Source organism: Micromys minutus (genome assembly GCF_963924665.1).
Source record: "Micromys minutus genome assembly, chromosome: 13".
NCBI lineage: Eukaryota > Metazoa > Chordata > Mammalia > Rodentia > Muridae > Micromys > Micromys minutus.
This window is the reverse complement of record NC_137982.1, coordinates 9122685-9144767: the sequence shown is the minus strand read 5'-3', so window position 1 is coordinate 9144767 and position 22083 is coordinate 9122685. Positions and strand designations below refer to the sequence as shown.

Below are 22083 nucleotides of genomic sequence, written 5' to 3'. Positions count from 1 at the left end.
GGAGAAAATCAGTCTTGTTCTGATCTGACACAGTTTTAATAACCAGGAAAGGAAAGGCTTTTCTAGAAGGGACTCATGATGGCTTAGTGCAGTTCTTTACACAGACTGTCAGCAGCTTCTGACGTGTCCTCTGTAAGCATTTGCATGGATTTTCTTATTCTTAAATAGGAAATGTCTATTTGACAAACCCTTAAAATTATTCTTAAGTCTATTTTATGTATATGCATACTGTATTTTCACACACATCAGAAGAGGGAATCAGATCTCATTACAGATAGTTGTGAGTCACTATATGGATCCTGGGAATTGAACTCAGAACCTCTGGAAGAGCAGTCAGTGCTCTTAACCACTGATCCATCTCTCTAGCCCCAGCCTTTCTAAATTATTAGCATGGAAAGTTTTTTCCTTATTTAAATTTTGACCATATTGTGTTATTCAGTTTTCTCTTATAAGTATCAAATTCTCTGTATATATGATGTTTTTTTGTGGTTTTGTTCTTGTTTTTGTTTTTTGAAACAGGGTCTCACTGTGTAGACTTGGCTGGCCTCACCTCTCCTCTATTTTTCTCTCCTCTCCTCCTCTCCTCTCCTCTCCCCGCCTCTCCTCCTCTCCCTTCCCATCCCCTCCTCTCCTCCTCTCCTCCCCTCCCCTCTCCTCTATTTTTCTTGCTTCTCCTCTCGTGTGCCATTAGAGTTTGTCTGTTGATCTTTCCAAATAATTTAGATTTTGAATTTTCAAAATCAGTCACATTATTTTTCTCTTTTGAATTTACTGCAATTTATTAATATAAGGTACTTTTTTCTCCACATTTTAACTCCTCTAAAATTTATGATAAAGCAATTGTAACGTTTTTAATTGGCAGTAATATTCTTGTGAATTATTATTACAATCTATCTATAATCATTGACATTCTAATTTGATGGTGTAAGGATACATAAATATATAAGGACATTTATATATGCTATATATATAAATGTACACTTACGTATGTATCTATGAATGTGTAACTCATAACTCTTTGACCATGGTTTGAATTTAGTATTTTAAGTTGCTTTCCTTGGCTTTACCCAATGTGAGAGGCCTTGCTGTTATTCTTTATCTTTCTCTTTTTCTCCCCCAGTGAAATCATCTCCTTTCCAGTCCTTTCTTCTGGCTTGCTGTAAGCTGCCATGTATATGTGTTTGGTGGCTGTCCCAGGAGAGAGCACATGCTCATGTGTACACCTCCTGTAGCTTGACAAGACTGTCATCTAGGAAAGGAATTGGTACAAAGGTGACAGGAGGGGAGGGATGGCGACTGCCATGTGTTCAGGCAGAATAGGTGCTCACGTGTCATTAAGAATGAGGGTCTTTGTCCCCCAGCTCTCTGTTTTTTTCTGAGACATGGTTTCATATATTTAAAGTTGGCCTTGAAGTTATTATGTGGCCAAGGATGGTCATGAATCTACTGCCATCTTCGTACGTCTATTCCCCCCGGGTCAGTTTTCTCTAGGAATGCTTGTGAGGACTGTTGTGTGTCACTTACATTCCACACCCAGCTCTTTTCTTTAGCTGCATTGTCTCTTTGTATGATCTTAACAGCTGGGGCACTGAGGTTGCGGTGGTCATGTAAGTGGGAAGTGGTAGGGCCACTGGTGCCCATGGACAGGCCATAGCTCTAAAATCTTGACACTGCCCTTCCCATCTCTATGATTCAGGTCATCATTTTTCTACCTTTCCCTTAACAAGGTACCTGTGAGTCTCTGCGGATTGTGGCTGTTTCTGAGATAAGTCTTGAGGCTGGACTGTAGAGCAATGTTGTCTTCCTAGGTCATCAGGTAGTCTGCTCTGGCCTCTCGGACCTTTGGCACTTGGCATGTTTGGACAGAAATAGTCCTCCTTGCCCTTGCTTGACTTTTTCTAGCAGGTGTTTCATGGAGGCTCCCTGAGTACTCTGATTGCCTGCTTTGACTCTGTGTGAACCCCTCAAGTGGCCATATTCCTGCTCCTTCAGCTTTCAGGTGGCTCTGTTTCCCCTGACACAGTTAAACTACACTTCTCATCTTACAGCAGAACAACCCTATCTCAGAAGAGTCAACGGTGAGGAGTAGGGTATACCTGAGCCAGCTGCTTCCTGTTCTCAGTATGGGGGTGACCACAGCATGTTGTCATGTGCATAAGAGAACATGAAGTAAGATCCTCTATCTGCCTTGATGGTGGGTCTCCATCTGCTGTCTGACTGCCTTGCTCAAGCCCTGCCCATTAGATCCTTTTGAAAACCCAACCTGTCTAGCAGTGTTTAAATGGGAGCAGTTCTGTAAGTCCTGGAAAGGACAATACAGGAAAAAAAATGCCCAAGTTACTTGTTTTCCCCTGGCAGGTCTCTTCCAGGGTAGGAGGGGGAAACACTTGGCCAGTTCCTATACTCCACGTCACACTGATCATGTCTGCTCTCTGCTTGCTGCAGCAGGGGTCCACCTCTACCCACAAGGGTAGGCTTCCTTTTGTAACAGTTCTCTTAGCCCTCTGTGGGAGGTTTGATGCTACCATGTCCCTGGGTTTACATATTCCATATGGAGATGGCCTCACGGGTCTTCACAGCTGTCTCTAGCTTAACCCTGCTCTTTGACTCGCTGGATTTCAGAGATAGCTGGCTGCACTTCAGTGTCCTGAGTACCCCATAAAGCATGATTTAAAAACACTGCAGGGCTGTATTGATAGCTCTTGCAGAGAGTGAAGGTTTGATTCCCAGCACCCACATGGTGGCTCACAAATACCTGTGACTCCAGTTCCAGCGATCCAGCTTCCTCTTCTGGCCTCTGACATTCCACACACATACACAGTGCAAAGACGTAAGAGCAGGCAAAACACCTGTACAAATAAAATAATTTTAAAAGTTATAATACATTAATTAAAATATCGAGAGGAAAAAAGCATTATATTAGAAGCAAAACCAGACTTTACATTAGTTCCTTCCAAACTGTGAAATAGTATAGGGGAATAGACTGTCCCTTTGTCCCTGAGTCAGTATGACAGCACCTCCCCTAAGCACTCCTTCTGATGGAAATGGGAGGGGAGATGGCTTTACCACTGACTTCTGAGCCACTGTTTTGATCTAGATGTATTTGGTTTTTCACTACTCACTATTTCTTCCAGAAAATAGCTAAATAAAATTAGGAATGTGATCGATTCGAAATGCTGTTATGCTGATCTCAAAGTACCATAGCAGTGTGGAAAACTGTAATGTCTGGAGCAAAGAACCCGGTCTGCTGACAGCCCTAAATAGCAGAGGATACAAACCAGTTCCTGGTAACTTACCCAGATCTTGAGTATGTAAAGGAACATTCTAGAGCCTGAGCCACTCCTTCAGACAAGCAAACTCTTCCATTCGGAAAATAAAGCATTTATTCTTAAGTATAAAATTTGAAGTTTAGAACAGAGGCAAGTTCTGTTCGAGCAGCCGGGTCAAACTGCCAGAAACTAAAAGACCCTCAACCAACCAACCAACCAACCAACCAACCTGTGCACTTGGGTGCTCAGGAAGGATCTCCCAGAACAGCAAATGAACACCTCAGTGGACACTTCGTGGGGTCAGTCACGTCTCACAGATTAGCCCTGAGCACTAGTTGTGTGCAAGGAATGAGAAGTCAGCCGAATGTTATGAAGGGAGAAGCTGAGGGCACACCTTGTCTGGTTCCAGTGTGTTAGGAAAACATGTTTGGCAGAAACACTGGCCAGAGAGTCAAGTATGATGGGATGGGAGGAGGAAACAGATCCCTGAGGGGCTGGGCACTAAAAGTGGGGAGCCCAGGCTATGGGGACGGGGAAAGTTTTAAGCAAAGCCACTGCTGGGTTTGTATTTTACATACGTGTTTGTGTCTTTGGCACACTGAGTTGCTTCCAGGGAGTCTGGATGGAGGAGAGAAGACCTGCCAGGGGTCATGTGTAAGTGTGTGATGAGTCACTGCAGTTCAGAGTACCAGGAGGAGGGAAAGGCCTTTAGAGACTTGACTGAGAGCAAAGTCTTAGAAAGACCCAAGACCAAGTGAACACAGCCCTTGCACCTGATGGAGACCCACACACAGCCTGGTCTTGGGCTTTGAGAATTCAGTGGTGCTGTTGACTGTGGTTCCTCGAATCATGAAGTTGAAAGAGTGGTTGTGGGACTGGGTGGGGTGTGTATGTACAGGGGATGCAGCCAGTGCCAGCAGGGCTGAGACACACTGTCCTTAGAGACATTCATCTGAATAGCTGTTACCCCAGTGGGGGCCACCTTGCCCCAGACCAAATCCAATAGCAGCATGTCCGTACTGTGGGGTAATGAAGATGACACCAAATTGATCAGCACTGAGGAAGTCTCTTCCTTCAATGTGTAGCAGAGAAAAATCCGCTCACAGGAAGGAGCCCTGCCTTTTTGCAGTCCCCGCCCCATGTGTTCGGAGGATCCCCCAGGAACACTCACTTGTTCCATAGCTCCTGCCCAGCAGTTGCTGCTTCCAGTGCATGCCTGGCCCCAACTCTCTGACTCCTCCCATTCTTCGGTCTAATTGCCTCCTACTTCCCAGCCTGGCTTTCTAGCTGGGCAACTTCTTGCTCAGCTAGGGCTGCAAGTCTTAAGAATGGAAAGGGGAGTTCAGTGCCACAGAGCCGGTCTAAGCTGGATCCGAGGAGGTGTGATGGCTGTGCTTTGTGTTCTCTTTTGGAGCTGACTTCTTCAGCTCAGGGACTGTTCAGACATGTTTCTCCCTCTTAAGGCAGCCATCTAAGCCCGCCTGGGATCCAGCAAGCAGGAAGCTCTCAGCCCAGGCTCAACCAGACAAGTGATTTTAAAGATACTTTCCCATGATTTTGTGGTAAGCTACATATCAATCACTTACTTCCAGAAGGGAGCAAATTACTTTTAGTTGTACAGCCTCCAGATTTGTTACCTTAAAAATTAAAATTCTCCAGGACATTACAAGAGGCCAATGGGTATTGTAAACGTGACTACCCCACAGTTTGACCTGTTGTTTACACAACCTTAGGCCAGATGAATACCAAGTTTAAATGAGCTCTTGCTGGGGCTGCGGTTCCACCTAGCCTAAAGGTCCTTAGTTTACCACCTCTGTTTCCATGGAGATAAACAGAGGGAGGAAAACAGTGGTCCAGAGAGGATTCCCCAGGGCACATTGGCTCCCAGTCAGGCTGGGAAGTGAGGTAGAACTACTATCAGCTTTTCTCTGGGTCAGGTTTTGTCTAGGCCTACAAAATGAGGTAAGGGCTTAAGCATGCTGCTGTGCACTAGAGAACATTCTCACTGGGGTTCTCACTGGGGAACCCATCACCCTGACTTCCTTTAATCTTCAGCTCTCTAATAAGAAAGTAACATTAACAGTAGTTACATAATTTATGTGACAAGTGCTTGATGTCACCCAACATCATGGGGAACCTATTCCCCTAACTTCCTTTAGCCTTTGGCTCTCTAATGAGAAAGTCACATTAATAATAGTCACATAATTCATGTGACAGGTGCTGAGTCATCCAGCCCTCCTTGCTCTAAGGCACTGTTTTTGACATTGAGAAGGTAGAAGAAGAAGGTTAATGATGGAGTAACTCTAAGAGATTAAATACTATGCCCATTCCTCCTTACTCAGGGGTCACTCATCCTGCAGGACTCCAGCCTGTGCCCTGCAGTCCTATGGAAAAGCCCCTGTGGAAAAGAAGCAGATTCTGCCCAAGAGTTGGGCCTTTACAAGAGACTTCAGACCCAGCCTACAGCTTGACTGACGTCTCGAATCTGAAGGCAGAGGGCATCTGCCTCAGACATTCATACATTCCCACTGCATGGAAACTATAAGATGATAAGGTAGTTTGGGGGTGTTTTGAGGCAGCATTGGGAAGGTGAAGGTAGCTGGTCAGTACACCTAACTCTGACATTGTTCTTTGTTGCCTCATCTTTATGGGAACGAAAAATGCACTGTCACGTTGTGCTTGCTGGAGACTATGCAGTGACAGAGCGTGCTTAGCGCCCCTCCCCAAGCTGATGTGCAGGGGGACGTTCTACAGTGGTTGCCACTTGCAGCTCTATAAGGAGGAAAATTTCTGGGGCTGATCACTGGGGTCTAGAAAGGCCTGGAAGGTTGCTCTTGAGGGTTGTGTCTGCAGACAAGTGTTCTCTGGGCTCTGGTCATATGAAGGAGACTCCATTTCTTCCTATGTGATCACCCAGAAAGGTTGTGTCCTGGGATGGCACTGGGTACCCACTCTAAAAATTTGTTAAAAATTACTACTTGCTGTGAAGACCATCCACATTAGAAGGAAGCCTATAAAGTAGAATGTGAAAGTTGCTCTGCACCCCATCCACACAGTCCACAGCCATCAGTGGGTCACACCATGGTCCGACCCTGAGCTTTTTAACCAGATGGGGGCTTTTCCTGCATGTTGTTTGTCCTTTACATCTTTTCCCCACCCAGTGTCATGAATCCTTTTTAATGACTACAAATATACACTGTCATTCTTGTTGTGGTCTGTAGAACCCTCAGAATCTTGGGTAATAGCTCATTTGAGAAGCTGTCGTGTTTTTGTGTCTTCCATTTACAGGTAATACACCCAGGCATCTGTGCTTTTTATTTTTTATTTTTTTATGGAGTATTCATAAGCATGTGGAACTCTAGGGAGGAGATGGGCTTCATGGTAGCTGCTGTCTAGACACCCTCTGAGAAGGCTCCCAATGTCTTCTTCCTCATACTCTGTGTCTTTCTCAGAGCCTTCTTTCTCAGTCCCCTAGGCACTGCAGCATTCTTAGATGTGCAGTCTCCAGCCCAGAGTGTAGGTGTTTCTGAGTTCCGACAGGTGTTACTAACCAGGCGTTTGCTTCCTGGCTACCTGTCTCAGACCTTCTCCCTGTATGCACTGCCCATGAAGAGTATCCACTGGCCTATTTGCCTGGAGCCTGCTCAGTATTTCAGACTTTGAGGGGGTGACACTGAGATGTCACCCTTCTGTCACTGAGATGAGGTTGCAGGCCTCTGTCATCATACAGCTCCCTCCACATGAATCACCTACCAGCTTCTGGCCTCTGCCAACTTTGCAAAGTCTCCAGGCAGATGTGAACAAGGTACCCTCTCCTATCATGTGATGTCCCTTAGCTTCAGGTCACAATGAAACAGAGAGAAGGGAACGTATTCGAACCAGCTTATGGAGCCAGTTTCATCAGAGCTATCATGGAGTTCAGCCAGCTGGGACATGGGTATGGAGGGAAGGATCCCAATGGAAGTGCTTTGGGAGACAGTGCAGATTATAAGGATGCCCCATATTTGGTCAGGGTATTCTAGCTCCAGAAAACAGGAGACTTGGCTGGCTCTATAGCAAGGTATGCATCCCTAAGGAGCAGCATCCTAGGAAAGGGTTGGTTCTAGCTTGATCCTAGGATCTGAGAGACTGTGGTTAGCAGACCCTTTGGTGGTGGTGGCCAGATGAACTAGTTTGACCAGGATCCAGTTAGTAGCTGATGAAGGCCGGCTGTAAATGGTGCCAAGAGTTAGGATTGTTGAGTCTGTAGGGTGTAGGACAAGTGGCTCTTGATTCTGACAGAAGAAAAAGAGAAAGGCAGGACTAGTGGCTTTCACTCTGGCAGAGTGCCCAAGGAACAGTAAAATCTCTTCACTACCCCCTGCTATTCTGATATACCAAGGTAAACTGATGGCTATGGACCCGGTCAGCTGCCACTCCTGTCTTCATTAGAGATGAGACAATAGGAGCCACGTGGTCCCCTTCTTCCCTGGCTGTATGGCTGTGAACTCAGGAATCAGAATGACCGTGTACTCAAGTTCTGAGTGTCTTGGGCTACACATCACCTTCATCTGTGAGCTTCAGATTTCTGTGTTGAAGAGAGGGTACTTATATCACCCACTTCCTCCAGTTGGAAACATCTAGAGGCATACACACAGAAAGTATGTAGTACATGGGAGATGGCATTAGCTTTAGCCAGAACAAAATAGAGCTAGGAAGACCCCAGCAGAGAGACCTATAAAGAACAGGTTGTGGCCCTTAGGATACCACTAGGTGTCATGTTTAATGACTCAGGTAGGCCTGGAAGGGTGAGTGTTCATTTCAGCAGAGGTAAGAGTCAGCAGAGGAGGGTCTAAAGACTAGGATCCCTTCTGATAAATGGCAGCATGGTACCCATCAAGCTGGTATGCTACAGGGAGTAGGGACTAGTAACAGCTGGAGTGTGTCTAAACATTTATTGATGTGCACTCTGTCTGTGATCCCTCCTCCTGTCCTGAAAACCTGACATCCCCTAACATCAGTATTCATTCCACTTAGCTGTGCTCTAAGGTAGGATTGGTGTGGCTCAGGCGCCAATTGGTTCCTTTGTCCAGGAGTTAGCATTGGACTGGAGATGCTGACACTCAGCCAGGATCCCTGTGCTCAGGATTGTTGCCTGGCACTCTGGCCCCAGACAGGTAGTGAGAATGGACTGTAGATCCTCAGTGAGAAACCCATAAGAAGGGGAGAGAATTGGAACAGAGGTGGCTGTTTCTTGTTTCTTGAAGAACTTCCAGGCAGTTTCTGACCCTTATGAAGTAACTCATGTCCTTATGTGACCCACTTATTAAGTGAGCTGGACTCAGCCAGGTAAGAAGAAACCAACCTCATTTTTTTCTCTGTGTACCTTTCAAGCCTTCTCTGGATACACACACACACACACACACACACACACACACACACACGTATATATATATGTATATATATATATATATATACACACATATATATATGTATATATATTTATATATATATTTGCTTCTCCCACTCAACCCTGTTCCCCAGATGAAGCTGAGATTTCACAGGTCCTACAGTCTCATCAGTGACAAAACCCAGTCCCTTCTAACTGTACCCTCATTCCAGGTGGTTCTGGATAGAGATCTGGTCCTGATGCCTGGAGCCTGTCAAGACCCAAGGTGGGCTTCTTTGCTGGGTTTTTGCTATTCCCACTGCCTCTACCACCAGCCTAGTGTGCTCTGGGCTTGGGATGGGGGTGGGGAAGTGTCTTATGTGGTGGCCTGGTTTTTATCCAGTGCTTGTGCTGGGTTCAAAAACTCAGCTTGCTGAGCTCCCACCCTCTCAGTGGTATTTTGCTTTCCTTCTGTTTACCCCAGCTCCTCTTCTTGAAGGAGAAATGCTGCTTCCCCACTATACCCTAGGTTTCTGCCTTGCCGCTGCCCCACCAGGCTACACTCTGAGCCTGGATTCCCCTCTTTTTGCTTTGGTGACTAGGGCCTTAGACTTGGGAACTAGTCTGAAAGTGGTGAGCCCATTCATCCTGGTATTTCCTGTTGCTTGGCTTGGGGTGAGGGGCTGCCTACCCTCCCTGGAGTGCTAAAGGATACTGCCTCCTTTGGGGTCTTTTCCTGTCACTGAATACACAGATCCTAGGAGGGCATTTGCTAACGCTGCAGAGGCTGTTTCCAGATACCTTCTTGCATATAGTCTCTGGACTCTCCGGTGAAACCACCCTAGTCGGGCACCTTTTGGCACATGTAACAGTGCCCTTTGCCTCCTCTCAGTTAGTTCTCTTACTATAGCAAGACTGGGACAGGTCAGGGATGGAAGATGGGGGCAGGGGGGACCCAAACACTGAGGACCTGTGAGTTCACACCTCCATTGCATCCAGAAGCCTAAGGGTTGCAGTATTACTCAAAGCAGCAGCCTTTGGGGGAAGGGCTTCTTGGTATCAGTCAGATATTGCTTTTCCAGAGACTGGCCGAGACTGACACTGAGGGACAGGAAGGAGGAAGGTGGACTCTCTTGCTTTTTATCCATATCTGCAGACAGGTGAGCTCACCAAGAAGAGAGAACTCGGTGCTGTTGGAACTTGTGTGATTGTGGGTCTGCAATGTCCCTGGTAATGAAGGTGAGAGTAACAGTCTCTGGCTGGTCAGAGCCCAGGAGACTTCCTGGCTGTGTATGTGCACTTACATTCAGGATCCTGAGCACAGCCCCTTCTCCAGGCTCCAACCTGCTGCTACTGAGCTGACCTTCCTCTCCCTCTTACCCCTCCCCCTAGGGAGAACAGGCTGTACAAACCTCACTCCTTGTCTTTTCAACACCATATGATTTGAGTAAGACTTGGCTTGGGGACTAGGGAGATGAGTAAGAAGAGTTACTGTGACAGCAGGAGGCCCTTAGTTCAAGTCCCTAGTACCCACATAAAAACTAAGCATGGCTACAAGTACCTATAACCCAGTGCTGGGGGTTGGAGACAGGCAGATCCCAGGAGCTCACTGGCTAGTTCATAACAAAACAGAAAGCTTCAGATCGAGGAAGGCACTTGACATCCTCCCCTGACCTCTTCATACATAGCATATATGTATGCACACACCACACAATATCATGTATACATACATGTACACACATACAAACTGGGATGGGAGTGCCGGGTGAGGTTTGGGAGAAACAGTTGGTGCCAGTGTCATTTGGATCGCAGGTGCTTTGGGGTGAGGGTGTAAGTGGGGGGAGGGCTGCTTCACTGCCCAGCCTGGCTTTCTAGACCAGCACTCTGGGGATTTGGTCCCAAGACCAGGGATTTGGAGGGATGAACCTTGCTTTCCTTGGCCCTGTTTCCTCACCCCAACTCCATATATGTGGGAGGTGTGGCTTGTGTCTGCACCAGGTTGGGATATTGTCCTTAGGCAGTGTCCAGCTTCCACGGTTATCCCAACAACTACAGTTGATGAGGACATGTTAAGAATTCATGTTGAGTGTCTGTCACTCCGGACCTTCTGGGCGGTTTCCTTTGGGTCATTTCATACATACATACATACATACATACATACATACATACATACATACATACATACATACATACTTATTTGTTTATTTTTTGTAAGGTAGGAGTGCTGACTCCTCCCTCTCTACTGTGTAAGAAAAGCAGCAAGTCCGCTTCAAGCCCACTGTAGCTTTCAGGAAACACTTGACCACTACCCCAACTTACCTTGGAGGAACATTCCCGTGGCTGTTAAGGACTGCTAGGGCCAAGAATGGGCCGTGGTGCTTGAGTCACTTTTTAGTTCTGTCCTAAACCAGAAGAAGATATTTCTCCATGTCTTTTCAACACAAATTTCTTTTCATCTTTGCAAACCCAAGAGGCAGAATGTGAAATCTTGTCCTTCATTCAGGCGCCTCTCTTGCTCTTTCTGCTGTGGCGTTTTTAATCTATTAGCCACTTGCCACTAAGTCAGTCATAAGCATTATCAAGTTTTCTGCCACAGTGCTTTTGCCTTCTGAGTCTGAGTTAGGATATGGCATGGATATCAATTCCGTATTGGAGTTAACTTACATAGTGATGTGTAGCTCAGAGGCTTCTCATGCTTGATATCAGTCTTGGTCATTTTTGCCCTTGGTTTCTTCCTTTATGGTTTTAGAGCTTCCCATCATGCCTAGAATTTCCCTTCCCAGTCTGTTTTACAAGGAGACAGTTCTGGCACGCAGCGTGGGAGCCTATTGCCTGCACTAGTCTTTAGGAAGGTTTGGCCTAGATGACAGAGCAGCTTTGGCCAGGATAAGACTGGGAAAAGGAAGGCCTGAGCCGTAGTTGGTTACATAGGAACAGCTTTGAGAAGCCCTGGTGTTAACTGCCTGACCTATGAGGAGATGCCTGGGCATTTGACACTTAGCCAGAAATTGAAGCTTTGCTGCAGAGAGCCACACTGGCCAGAGGTCCCCTGGCATTGGGGACCTGATAGGGCAGGTAGGAGGGTGTGGTCTTGATGTCCTTATATGTGCTAGATGCTGCATCTCTTACTTTTACTAACAGAAGCCCCAGGAAGGCATGTTAGAAGAGCAACACACAGTGCAGGTGTATCCACACAACACTGATGGCTTTTATTGCAGATTTGTGTCATTACAAGGATAGTCTGGCAGTATATTTTAAAAAACAAAAATGAACAAACCTCCCTTTTATATATACACAGAACATGCTACATGGTACACTGGGAGAAAAGCTGAGGTAATAGGGCAGTGCACCCAGATGTGGACAGTATCAAGTGCCCTGCACCTCACATCCAGCACACGCCCACTGGAGAAAGGGCCTTGCCCTCTTGACTTATCTGTTGCTCTGGCATGGCAGTCACCTGGTAACGAAGCAGGACTCAGGAAGCCACTCGGCTGCAGCGTACCAGGAGCCTCTGAGGGCATACAACTCACCATGGAAAGTCATCAGTTTTTCCTTCTGTGGCCTCATCTTCTGGGGAGACGTAGCTTGGTAACAGGGTAAAGATTGTTCCCCATTGGCACAGGACCTCAAATCTGCAGCTGTCTGGGGGTCCCAACCTATTGGCAGTGACTTTTCTCCAATGGAGTGTCTCTGGCAAAGCAGGGTACTATTTGTATAGAGGTTAAAATTCTGTGGAAGCTAAAGTATGATTGGAAGGTGCAGAACTGAGGACAGGCCTGTGAGGCTGCCACTGTGGCTGTTGGCCTGGCCTCACCTTTCCCAGCCAGAACCTGAGCCCAGACTGTTTCCTGCCCAGAGGCCAATGAATTATGCCAGAAATAAAGGCCCGTGTGGCAGAAAAGGAGAAGCCAGGGAAGAAGGGAGAAGAGGACCCTTGACTTGAAGTGAGCAGGCAGATTAAGGCACAGAAGGTGCAGGCTGGGGGTAACTTGAGACAGGAAAGCACAACAGTGGGAGGGGAGGTGGTTGATCACAGGCCCAAAGAGGCTCAAAGGAGAGGCCAGGAACCCTGTGTGAGAGATGAGCTTACAGACATTCTGGAAAAAAGCCAGGCAGTGCCAAAGACTGCTTTTTGAAATCTGGGCTGCATGGCCTGTTCTGTCCTTAGACAATGAGATATACATTGTCTTAAGCACAAAGCTGTGGTGCTGAGGAACTGAGCATGGAAAAGTTAAGTATATGCGGAAACCCATGTGTGTATCTAGACATCCCACGTGTGATGTGTCTAAGAGCATACACGTGGTGGCTCCTGTGCGTGTCTGTCATGTCTGGTGGTATTGGCAGCTGTGTTTTTATGAAGGGACGTAACTGATTGGAAGACTGCAGTTCTCTCCTGCCCTGAAGTACAAGGGGCGGTGGGTGTAAAAGAAGGCAGGAGGGACAGAGAACATGGCTCATTTCCATCTTCTGACAGCCACATTGGAAAGCAGAGTCCAGCACTCTGTCTTCCTAGTCTGAGATGGACCAGTGAAGAGCTGAGCTTAGGTCGCAGTTTCCCAGCCTTTAGGCTTCTGGCGATGGTGCTGGTGGCCAGGCAGGGAGAGCTTAGTGGAAGGTGTTGGGGTTGGGCCGAATCATCATCACCACCTTCTTGAGTGAGTAAGATCCTCCTCGGAATTCAGCCCAGTAGACCCCATCTTGGTATCGGCTCCGGTAGTGGCCCCCGCGGTACCAGACCCCATTGAGGTTGGAGTGAGCACAGGCATTATACCACCATCCTCCCTTCTGATAGTGGGCACAGTTTCCTGTGGGAGAAAATGCTGTCAGGAGTGTCTAGAAGGAAGTGGGTTTGCCCCATCCATGGTGTGTGTGCTCAGGGTCTCCCACAGAACCCTCATTAGGAGGCCTGCCTTTGCAGCTTAGCAAAGTCTCTGTGCTTTCAACAGTAATAGGACAAAAATGATGCCCACCACATAAGACTGCTGTGAGGACAAACAAGGGCTGTGCGTAGCTCCACTCAGTGAGCCTGGGCTCCACTCAGAGGTGAAATGGAAGTGGCCTGCTGTGGGCTGGAGAGAGGGAGAGCTATACTCTCTGACAATTTTTAAGAGTTGAAAGGGCTGGAAAAGACTTTCAGAAAGATGAGGTTTAAGATGAAATGCCCTTCTTGGCCTCCCCCGCCTGAATTCCATCCAGATAACTTTTTGTGTTATTTCATAAACGAGGGATATTCCATGAAACCCGTGGTATTATCACATTGTACTGCATTCTGCTGCCAAGGACAAACAGTTCAGTAATAAGAAGTGTGGGCAAGGTGCAAGCAGGCATGCAGGGGTATGGTGTGCCACAGAGAGAGGAGGCAAGAGCCCAGTCACCTGGCCGTAGTTGGAGTCTGCTCCTAAGAGGCGCCCCTTCCTCAAGGAAGAGCTGTGTCCAGTAGAAGTCATGGGAAGATGGGCGAGGAGGCCACAGGCAGCTTTCAGCTGAAGCTGTGGGCCTTAACCCCAGCCATCTCATATTTCCCAGAGTTTTTCTTGGGGCTTCTGCTAGGGCATATTCTAACACCACTAGGACCAAGTAGCAGTACTGCATTGGGCAGACAGGGAGAACCCTCAGCAGTGTCCCTAGCCACACCCTGGCCTCAGCTCTGTATACCCTCAAACCCCATATGACAGTTTTCTTACTCCCTATGATAGCTTTCAAGGACGTGCTGTAGCCCCATGGCCTATCATCAGGCACATGAAGGCCATCTTTCTGCATTTTCTTAAAGCTTTTGTAATTTTGGCTCAGAGGATGCCCTACTTCCTTTCCCACCCCCACATACACATTCTAGAGCAATGACTGTTTTTCTGTGGCCCTTACAAGCAGCGTTATTTCAGTGCCAAAATGGACAGCTAGATCTCTGGTATGAGGACAGGCAGGTCCTGTTCCACCTGGCCCTTGAAATTGTGAAAACTATCCACTAGTGTGTGGCAGCCTTGGGGACCTGAGATGAGTTTCTTCGGATTAATATGTAGATATCAGAGATTGCTTGAAGCACAAGCTGTTTCTTAGACAGCCCCCAGAACTCACTCCTCAAAGGGACAAGGTCCACTTTCAGACCAGAACATAGTGGGTGGCTTGGCAGGGTGGACTAGGCCTGCCTAGCAAACAGAGGAAGACTCAGTCCAGAGGTAGTGTCAGCCCTGGAGCCCTGGGCTTTGCTAATTAGCCAACTTACAGGGACTTGGGGCCTCATGAAATGTTCCTGGGTGATAGACTTCAAAGCCATGAGCTGGAGCGGAGGACATAGTTGTGGGATGTTTATTTATACTTAGGGCTAAGCCTACTTGGACATCTTGGATTTTTCTGTATTTTTCTTTGTTTCTTGATTAACCAAATCCTGTCTTTGAGGATCTAATGTGGACAAATGTCTTCACTACATGGTTTCCTCTTAGTGCTTTCTTATAGTACTGCGTTCACATGACAGGCAGCCAGTAAGAGAGTCACCATGCAGATTCCTCACAGTATGCTGCATCCTAACTGGACACTGAGGCAAATGCTCTCATGCGATTTGCTGACCTTCTGGGAGGCATTGTCCTTACTTCTGAATTAAAGATTATGCAGCATGCTGAAGGATGCATGGCTGAGGTGATGGGGCCAGCATTGGAGTGTGGAATGTATGACATGGACTCCGTGTACTGTGAACATGTGTTCTCAGACAGAATTGAGAAGCCTGAAGCATGCCTTGGCCCAGGGCAGCCCCCATCTGTGAGATCTGTGCACCTCTGCTTCTATTCTTGTGTCACTTGTCTGAGGGCAGTGGGCAGAAGAGAGGGACTTACAGAGCAGTGTTGGGCAGCTTGGTAAAGTTACCTGTCCCAGTGGCATCTTGTTCCAGGCCCTGGAGTCAGGGCCTCTAGTGTTGGTGGATCTCACATCCCTGTTCAACACCTAGGTTTGTTCTACTTTTCCTACCTGTGTAGACATCATGGTCCCTGTCCAGGGTGGTGAACTGTTTGCCGTTGTGCCAGGTGAAGGAGTCGCCTGCGTTGCCATGATAACGCCCCAGCCGCAGCTTATAGTACTCGCTTTCTGGCTCCAGTCGGAAGCTAGCATACTCTGCAAAGACCTTGCGTCCGGACCAGTCCTCCATGGTTACAAGCAATTTGTAGTTGCCTTGGTTTGTCAGCCAGTAGATGTTCTCCAGGCCCAGCCAGTATTCGCCGTCGATGTTCCCAAACCCTTGCTGGGAAGATCCAGGAGAGCGTGAGTGAGAAGTCTGTGTCCCAGGAATAGTCAAGAGCATAAGGCAGGCCTGGGCTTCAGTCCCTGCTACTTTGTATATGAGGCTCTGTGTCTGGGTGAGTAACTGAACCTTTGTAACTGTCAATTGTGTGCTATTCACACATCTGATGAGCACACCTTTTCACTGCTATCGTGTAAGCCTGTTTCTTGTCCTTGCCTGAAGATTCTGTAACTTCTCAAAAGGCAGAAGATGTGGTCACTTGAGAGTCTGGCACCCCAGAATACATGTAGCCATTGTTTAGACAAAGAGCCATTGCCTTCCCCATGCCTTCTCTGGAGATTGGTTATGTGTGTGGGTTATACGTAATCTCTAGCATAGACTACCAAGCTAAGAGTTGTGATATCTACCTGGGCCCTTCTAGGTTTGAAACTCAGCCATTTTGTTACTCATTTGATATGTGCTTTGGGGCATCAGATGAACAGTGGCCCCCAAAGTCTTTTAAGTGATTTTCAGAGCCAGGTACTATCAGCCTCCATAGGATACGTGAGCACTTGCTGTGCTGTACCATCTCCTTGAGAGAATGGAGGAGGGCAAGGAGGATCTCAAGGCTAGACTTTAGAGGAGGGACAAGCAGGAGAGACACCGGCTGCCCAGGGCAAGCCAGGATGGACTCCACACAGAGGCATTGGGGCTGAGGGGAGCCCTTGGCTGCAGTTGCTGCTTTACCATGCTGTAAGCCATGTTTAGGGTGCTCGCCTTTCTCACCTGTAAGGTGACTTTGTAGCAATGCCTTCCTCAAGGGAAAATACAGGAGCCACTGTTACAGTGTCTGACACAGGACATGTGTCCATTGACCTTAGCTGCTCATGCCATCCTTACTGTCTCCTCTTGGTTCAGAGCAGGGTAAGAGGTATGGTAGATCCCTTGCACTTGACTTACAAGGAGAAACATTAGTATCCTGGGGACTGGGAAGCCCAGAGAATGGTCCTTGTAGTTAGGGACCACTTATTGTCAGAATTCCCTACACATGGATTTTAGGGAGCTTCCCAGGCCCTGGAGCCATGGCACCTTCCCCTTCTGGACCTCAAGAGCATATCCACCTTATAGAGGTCCTGGCTGGGAGTAAGATGCTCTCTCTGTTCCGTCCTCCTGAATAGCAGACAAGGAGAGGCCTGGCCTTACCACTCAGATAGCTTTGCAGAAATGGTCCTGTCCTTATCCTGTCCAGTCACCTTGCAGGCAATGCATATAGGCCCACTGAACTCACCTTATAGGTCTCCCAGTTCCTGAAGAAGTTGACAGAGCCATCCAGGCGTCTCTGGATGACAGTCCAACCCCCAGGGTCATGTCTCTGGTCGCACCACACCTGCATGAGGCGGTTGGTATTCTCAGGCTTCACCAGGTAGATGGAGCTGGTGCTGTGACCATCCTCCAGGGCCTGCAGGCAATCTCTCCATGGACCTGTAGACACAATATGTGTATATTACAGCTGCTGCTGCTACACTACACTCTAGACAGGCATAAACTCCAACCGAGCTAAAGAACACATATTGAAAGGGCAGATCTTTATTGTGTAAGCTTAAGAAGGCATCTACTATAAAAGCCAGGCCAAGAAACAGGAGGCCTGCACTCCAAGCCCCACTTCTGCTCTAGCTCCCTCGCACATTCTTGTTTCCTCAGACAGGAACAGTTCTTCACGGCTCCTCACTCCTGGTTTTGTTGTTCATTGCTTTTCTCATTCAGAGCTGTTAGATTATAGGTCATTTGGGTGGACAGTCTTTGAGTGACATATTTTTAAAAAGATTTATTTACTTATTTTATGCATGTGAGTACACTGTCTTCAGACACACCAGAAGAAGGCATTGGATCCCATTACAGGTGGTTGTGAGCCACCATGTGGTTGCTGGGAATTGAACTCAGGACCTCTGGAAGAACAGTCAGTGTTTTTAACCTCGGAGGAATCTCTCCAACCCCTCTTTGAGTGATTTTTAAAGAAGCTATTCTCATTGGTGCACTGAGATGTATGCCTTCTGTTCATGGCCACACTCTTCAGTGCCACTGGGCTGTGCTTTGCCAATCCAGTCTGTGGCTCTCCTTCTAGGAGCCTATAGCTGCCATGTGTCTTTCAGCCTCTGATCATGGCTCTCTCTCCTTCAGTGATGTCCTGTGTTTTGAGATTACTCACAGTACGAGAAGGTACATGCTTGAGCCAATGGGTCTAGTCAAACTATCATCTTCCTCAGTGATTGGAGGAAACTTTTGGAGGTTTTCAATAGTTTAAAATAACCATTACACTTTGCTGCCTGTTTTTCAGAGCGGCTTTCAGATTGAGAGTGGTTAGATGAAATGTGCCAGGACATGTGACTTGCTTCCCACTGTGAGCGTTTGTTCTATAACTATTCAGTCCGACGGCGGTGCCTGTACACCTGTCGAACTAGCATGTGAGAGGTGGTAGCAGGAGGAACAGGAGTTCAAGGTCAGCCTCTGCCACAAAGTGAGTTCTAAGCCAGCCTTGGCAATGAAATCCTGTCTCTGGAAACAAAGATAAAAACAATAAAGAAAAAATTCATTGAGTCCCACTCCCTAAGGGCTGCCCTGGTCTGGAGAACCCAAGGCGCTGTAGGCTGTCTCTGATGGCCAGGCTTCTCCGGCATTCTCAGCTGTAATTCTGGTGATCCTCTCTCTCTCTGTGGGTGAGGAGGTAGCCCTTGGTGGTGGGTTCACCCAGCTTTTCCTGCAAAGCCCCAGTTTTGCAGCTTCCTGGAGGCTGGCACTTGGGTCAGCTAGCCTATTGTGTTGGCTAAAGCTTAGATTGGGGAACCTTCCTGAGCCTGGCAAGCAGTGTGGAGTACCTGGTAGGAACAGGAACTATCTGCTTCTTTGTCAATCTCTGAAGTTCAACTGGATGCTGACAGTCCGTGGCCTTCTTTCTTCATTCTCTAGGGGCTTCTTGTTCCCCTGCCTTTTCTCTGCACACAGGACAAGAGGTTCCCCAAGTACCCAGTGTGTGCAGAACGTATGGCACACAAACAGTTCCTTCCTTCCTCCTTCCCTCCTTTATTCCCTGATGCCATTTCCTGTTTTTGCTTGCCCCCAGTTTCTGTCCTGAGGAAGGGGAGGGTAGATCTTCAGGAGGAACATTTAAAAAGGAGAAAAAAAGTTTTTGTTGTTTTTGGCCCAAGCTTCAGGGCCTGAGACGGAGAATGAGCGTCTGTCCCTGACAGCTGGAGCAGAGCACCGGTGGCGTGGGCAGCCTCCCAGTTTTCCACCAGGTCAGCAGGACAGGGAGGCTCTTAGTGAGAGCGCGAGGAAAGAAGACAGAAGGCAGGGAGACTACAGAGTAACTCCCACCAAAGCCAGCAGCCATGTCTCTTCCTGCACAGCCACACGGCTCCTGGGGGTGGCTGGATACAGAAGCTGTTCTCGAAGGGAGTACAGTATAGGTAGGCTTTGGGGGCCACTGGAAAGGTGACAGGTTGGTCTCATAACTTCCAATCTGTGCTGCCTTCCACAGTTCAGCTTTGTCTCTAGCATTCTTGAAAATGGGCTTTAAATTTTTTTTAATTTTAATTTTTAAGGTAGGTATTTTAGAATGGTTTGAGGTCTTTAGTAGTAAAATTTTTTAAATAGTAATAATTTGAAGAAAGGCCTGGGAGACTGGTCAGGAGGCAAAGAGTTTGTTGTGCAGCATGAGGACCTGATTCAGTCCCCAGAACAATTGCAAAGCATTGTGATAGCATGCATCTGTGATCTTAGTGCTCCTATGGCAAGATGGGACATAGAGACAGGAGAGGCCCCCCAGGCTTGTGGACCAGCTAGTCTGGCATCCATAGTGATAGACAAGAGAGACCCGTCTCCGGCAGTGTGTTAGCATGTCATCTGACTACCACATGCATGCCATGACGCTCATGCACCCATTCCCCCATGTGTAAATACATACAAATATCACACACACACACATATGCACAGAACAAATATCACAATATACATACACACATATACAATAAATAATTTATTGAAATAAAAATGCAGGTATACACAGATTTTGGACATGCTTCAGGTGGTGAGTAGACTCACTCTGAGAAAGGCCTGTCTGGAGAAGCAGTAGTAACAGTTTGGCATTGGAGCCCATGCATGGCTTTTGCTGTGGCCCAGTCAGTGGTGGCCTTGCCTAGGTGTTCACACTGCTGATCTTTCCCTGCCCCTGGTAGGTAGTGTAATCGCCTCGTTTTACAGATGAGGAAATCAAAACCTAGACACCTTAGAAGACACCCCAAGGCTACATGGCCCTTGGAGGCAGGGTAGTCTAAGACCTCAAATGATCTGTTTAGGGGTGTATTCACTGTGATGCACTGTTCTTTCTCCCCAACCACAGTGGCCTTGAGAACAGTGACCTGGCTCTGGGCTTGGCACACTGACGATTCTTTGTTGGGCTGCTAAACCCCTTTACTTTTGTCTTTGTTGATAATTTGGGTTTTGTCTTGTTTTAATTCACACACACACACACACACACACACACTCTAGTCCTTTGCCTGTTTTGGTGTCCTATGATGTTGAAGTTCCCTTTGCATGTATATGGAAAATCTGGTCATTGTGTAAGGCCTTCTAGACTTTTGGGATTGTTTGAAATGCTGCAAGCATTCCTGTTTTCTGCCTTGGACGCACCCTGCAGCTTGTACAACAGTCAGGCCGTGAACTTTGTTAAATAGTTGAGGCTCTCAGAAGCCTCGCAGATGCCCACACTTGGACACATCCCTGTTACTCACTTTATAAGTGAGAGGCAAAATTATCAGCATAAAGAGCACATGGAAGTCAGTCCAAATTATAGCCTGCACTAAAATGGGGCAGTGACACCCTGCTGTGCTGAGAAACATTTATGTGACTGATCTGTGCCGCAGATAAATACTGCAGTGAGAATTCAACACTGCTGCACACAAGTAACTCAGTGACAGGTCTGTTACCATTACACTTGGATAATGCCACAACGGGCCAAGCAGAGCATTCAAGTTTTGGTAAAGAATCTGGGGCTGAAGTAGTCTGTGGTTGGAGAAAGAATACTGATACTGTGTTGGAAGCACTGGGGTAAGATCTAGGTGGCTTTTCTTACTCATGGTGTGACTCTAGGCAGGTTCCTGCCTCAGTTTTACTGCTGTGTCACAGGGAAAGAACAGTAGCCATCCTGTGGTCTCAGGTCAGGGGCTAAATAAAGTCTCTCTTCCCTTAGACTCAAGCTTGATATGTTGGAAGTGGGTCAAGCCCTTCCTTGAGACACACATGCTGTTTGTTCTTGAATTTCTAAAACTAAGTATACATTGTAATGCATGCACACACACACACACACACACACACACACACACACACACATACATGCAGGCGTGCATATGTGTGTGTGTCTATGCATTTGTGTGTTTATGTCTATTAATAAGTATTTTCCACTAGGCACATTTAAAAGTCAGAGTCAGTGGAGCTGCACTGCAGTAAAAAAATGAGAATCTTTTTTATTGAGTGCAGCTGAATGTTCAGAGTGCAGCGGGCGAAGCATCTTCTGGCACAGAGCGAGTGCCCGGTGCTGTTTGCCTTGGCTTTCCTTCTGAGAGGTAGCTCTGCCCGGAACACCAGGCCAACACTAACGGCGGCACTGAGGCTCACCTCTATAAAGACCATATTTACACCATAGTCAGAACGTTCCACATGAAGAGCAATGCGGCTCCCATGGCAAGCAGATCTGTGTGGTTCCCTAGAGAGAGGCAGCAGTGCAGGAAAGGCACAAGATTGAGCCGAGGATGGGGGAGGGATGCCGGCCACCTGGGACACGAGATATGCAGGTCTTAGGCCTTGGTACCCTGGGATCAGCCCTGGGAATTTTGAAGTTATTTGGCCTGGAGTAACTAAATTAATTTATGGTTGGCTCTGGTTTCTCAGAAACCACCTATGGTTGATTGGGGTGGTGGTCCACTTCCTGATCTCTTCTCTGGCATTCCTGATGGAGACATCACAGGTATAGAGCTACCCTGAAAAACAGGGAATACTTTATTGGCTGTCTTCCTGGTAAGGCAAGTTGAGGTTTCCAGCCAGGCTAGACTTAAGTATACCATTATCTTCTGTGTCTTCTCTGTAACCTGAGAATGACCAGCCTCAGCTGGATTGACCAGGCTGCATAGCTGGAGCAGTGGTCCTGATCAGGCAGAGAGCAGCACCTACGCCAGCTCACCCAATGG

At 47.5% G+C, this 22083-nt stretch overlaps 2 protein-coding genes across 2 annotated transcripts in view; one reads left to right on the top strand and one right to left on the bottom strand.

Annotated features, from left to right (window-relative positions):
- RALGPS1 (Ral GEF with PH domain and SH3 binding motif 1) overlaps window positions 1–22083 on the top strand; it is a 228257-nt gene that overhangs the window by 104207 nt on the left and 101967 nt on the right. The gene's annotated exons all lie outside the window — the stretch shown is intronic.
- Window positions 11816–22083, bottom strand: part of ANGPTL2 (angiopoietin like 2) — a 30893-nt gene continuing 20625 nt past the window's right edge. The window contains exons 3-5 of the mRNA XM_080927813.1: window positions 17133–17326; window positions 15595–15865; window positions 11816–13442 (exon numbers count right to left, since the gene is read on the bottom strand). Coding sequence (XP_080783939.1) covers window positions 13243–13442; window positions 15595–15865; window positions 17133–17326 — 665 coding nt within the window. The 3' untranslated portion in view covers window positions 11816–13242. The remainder of the gene's footprint in view (window positions 13443–15594; window positions 15866–17132; window positions 17327–22083) is intronic.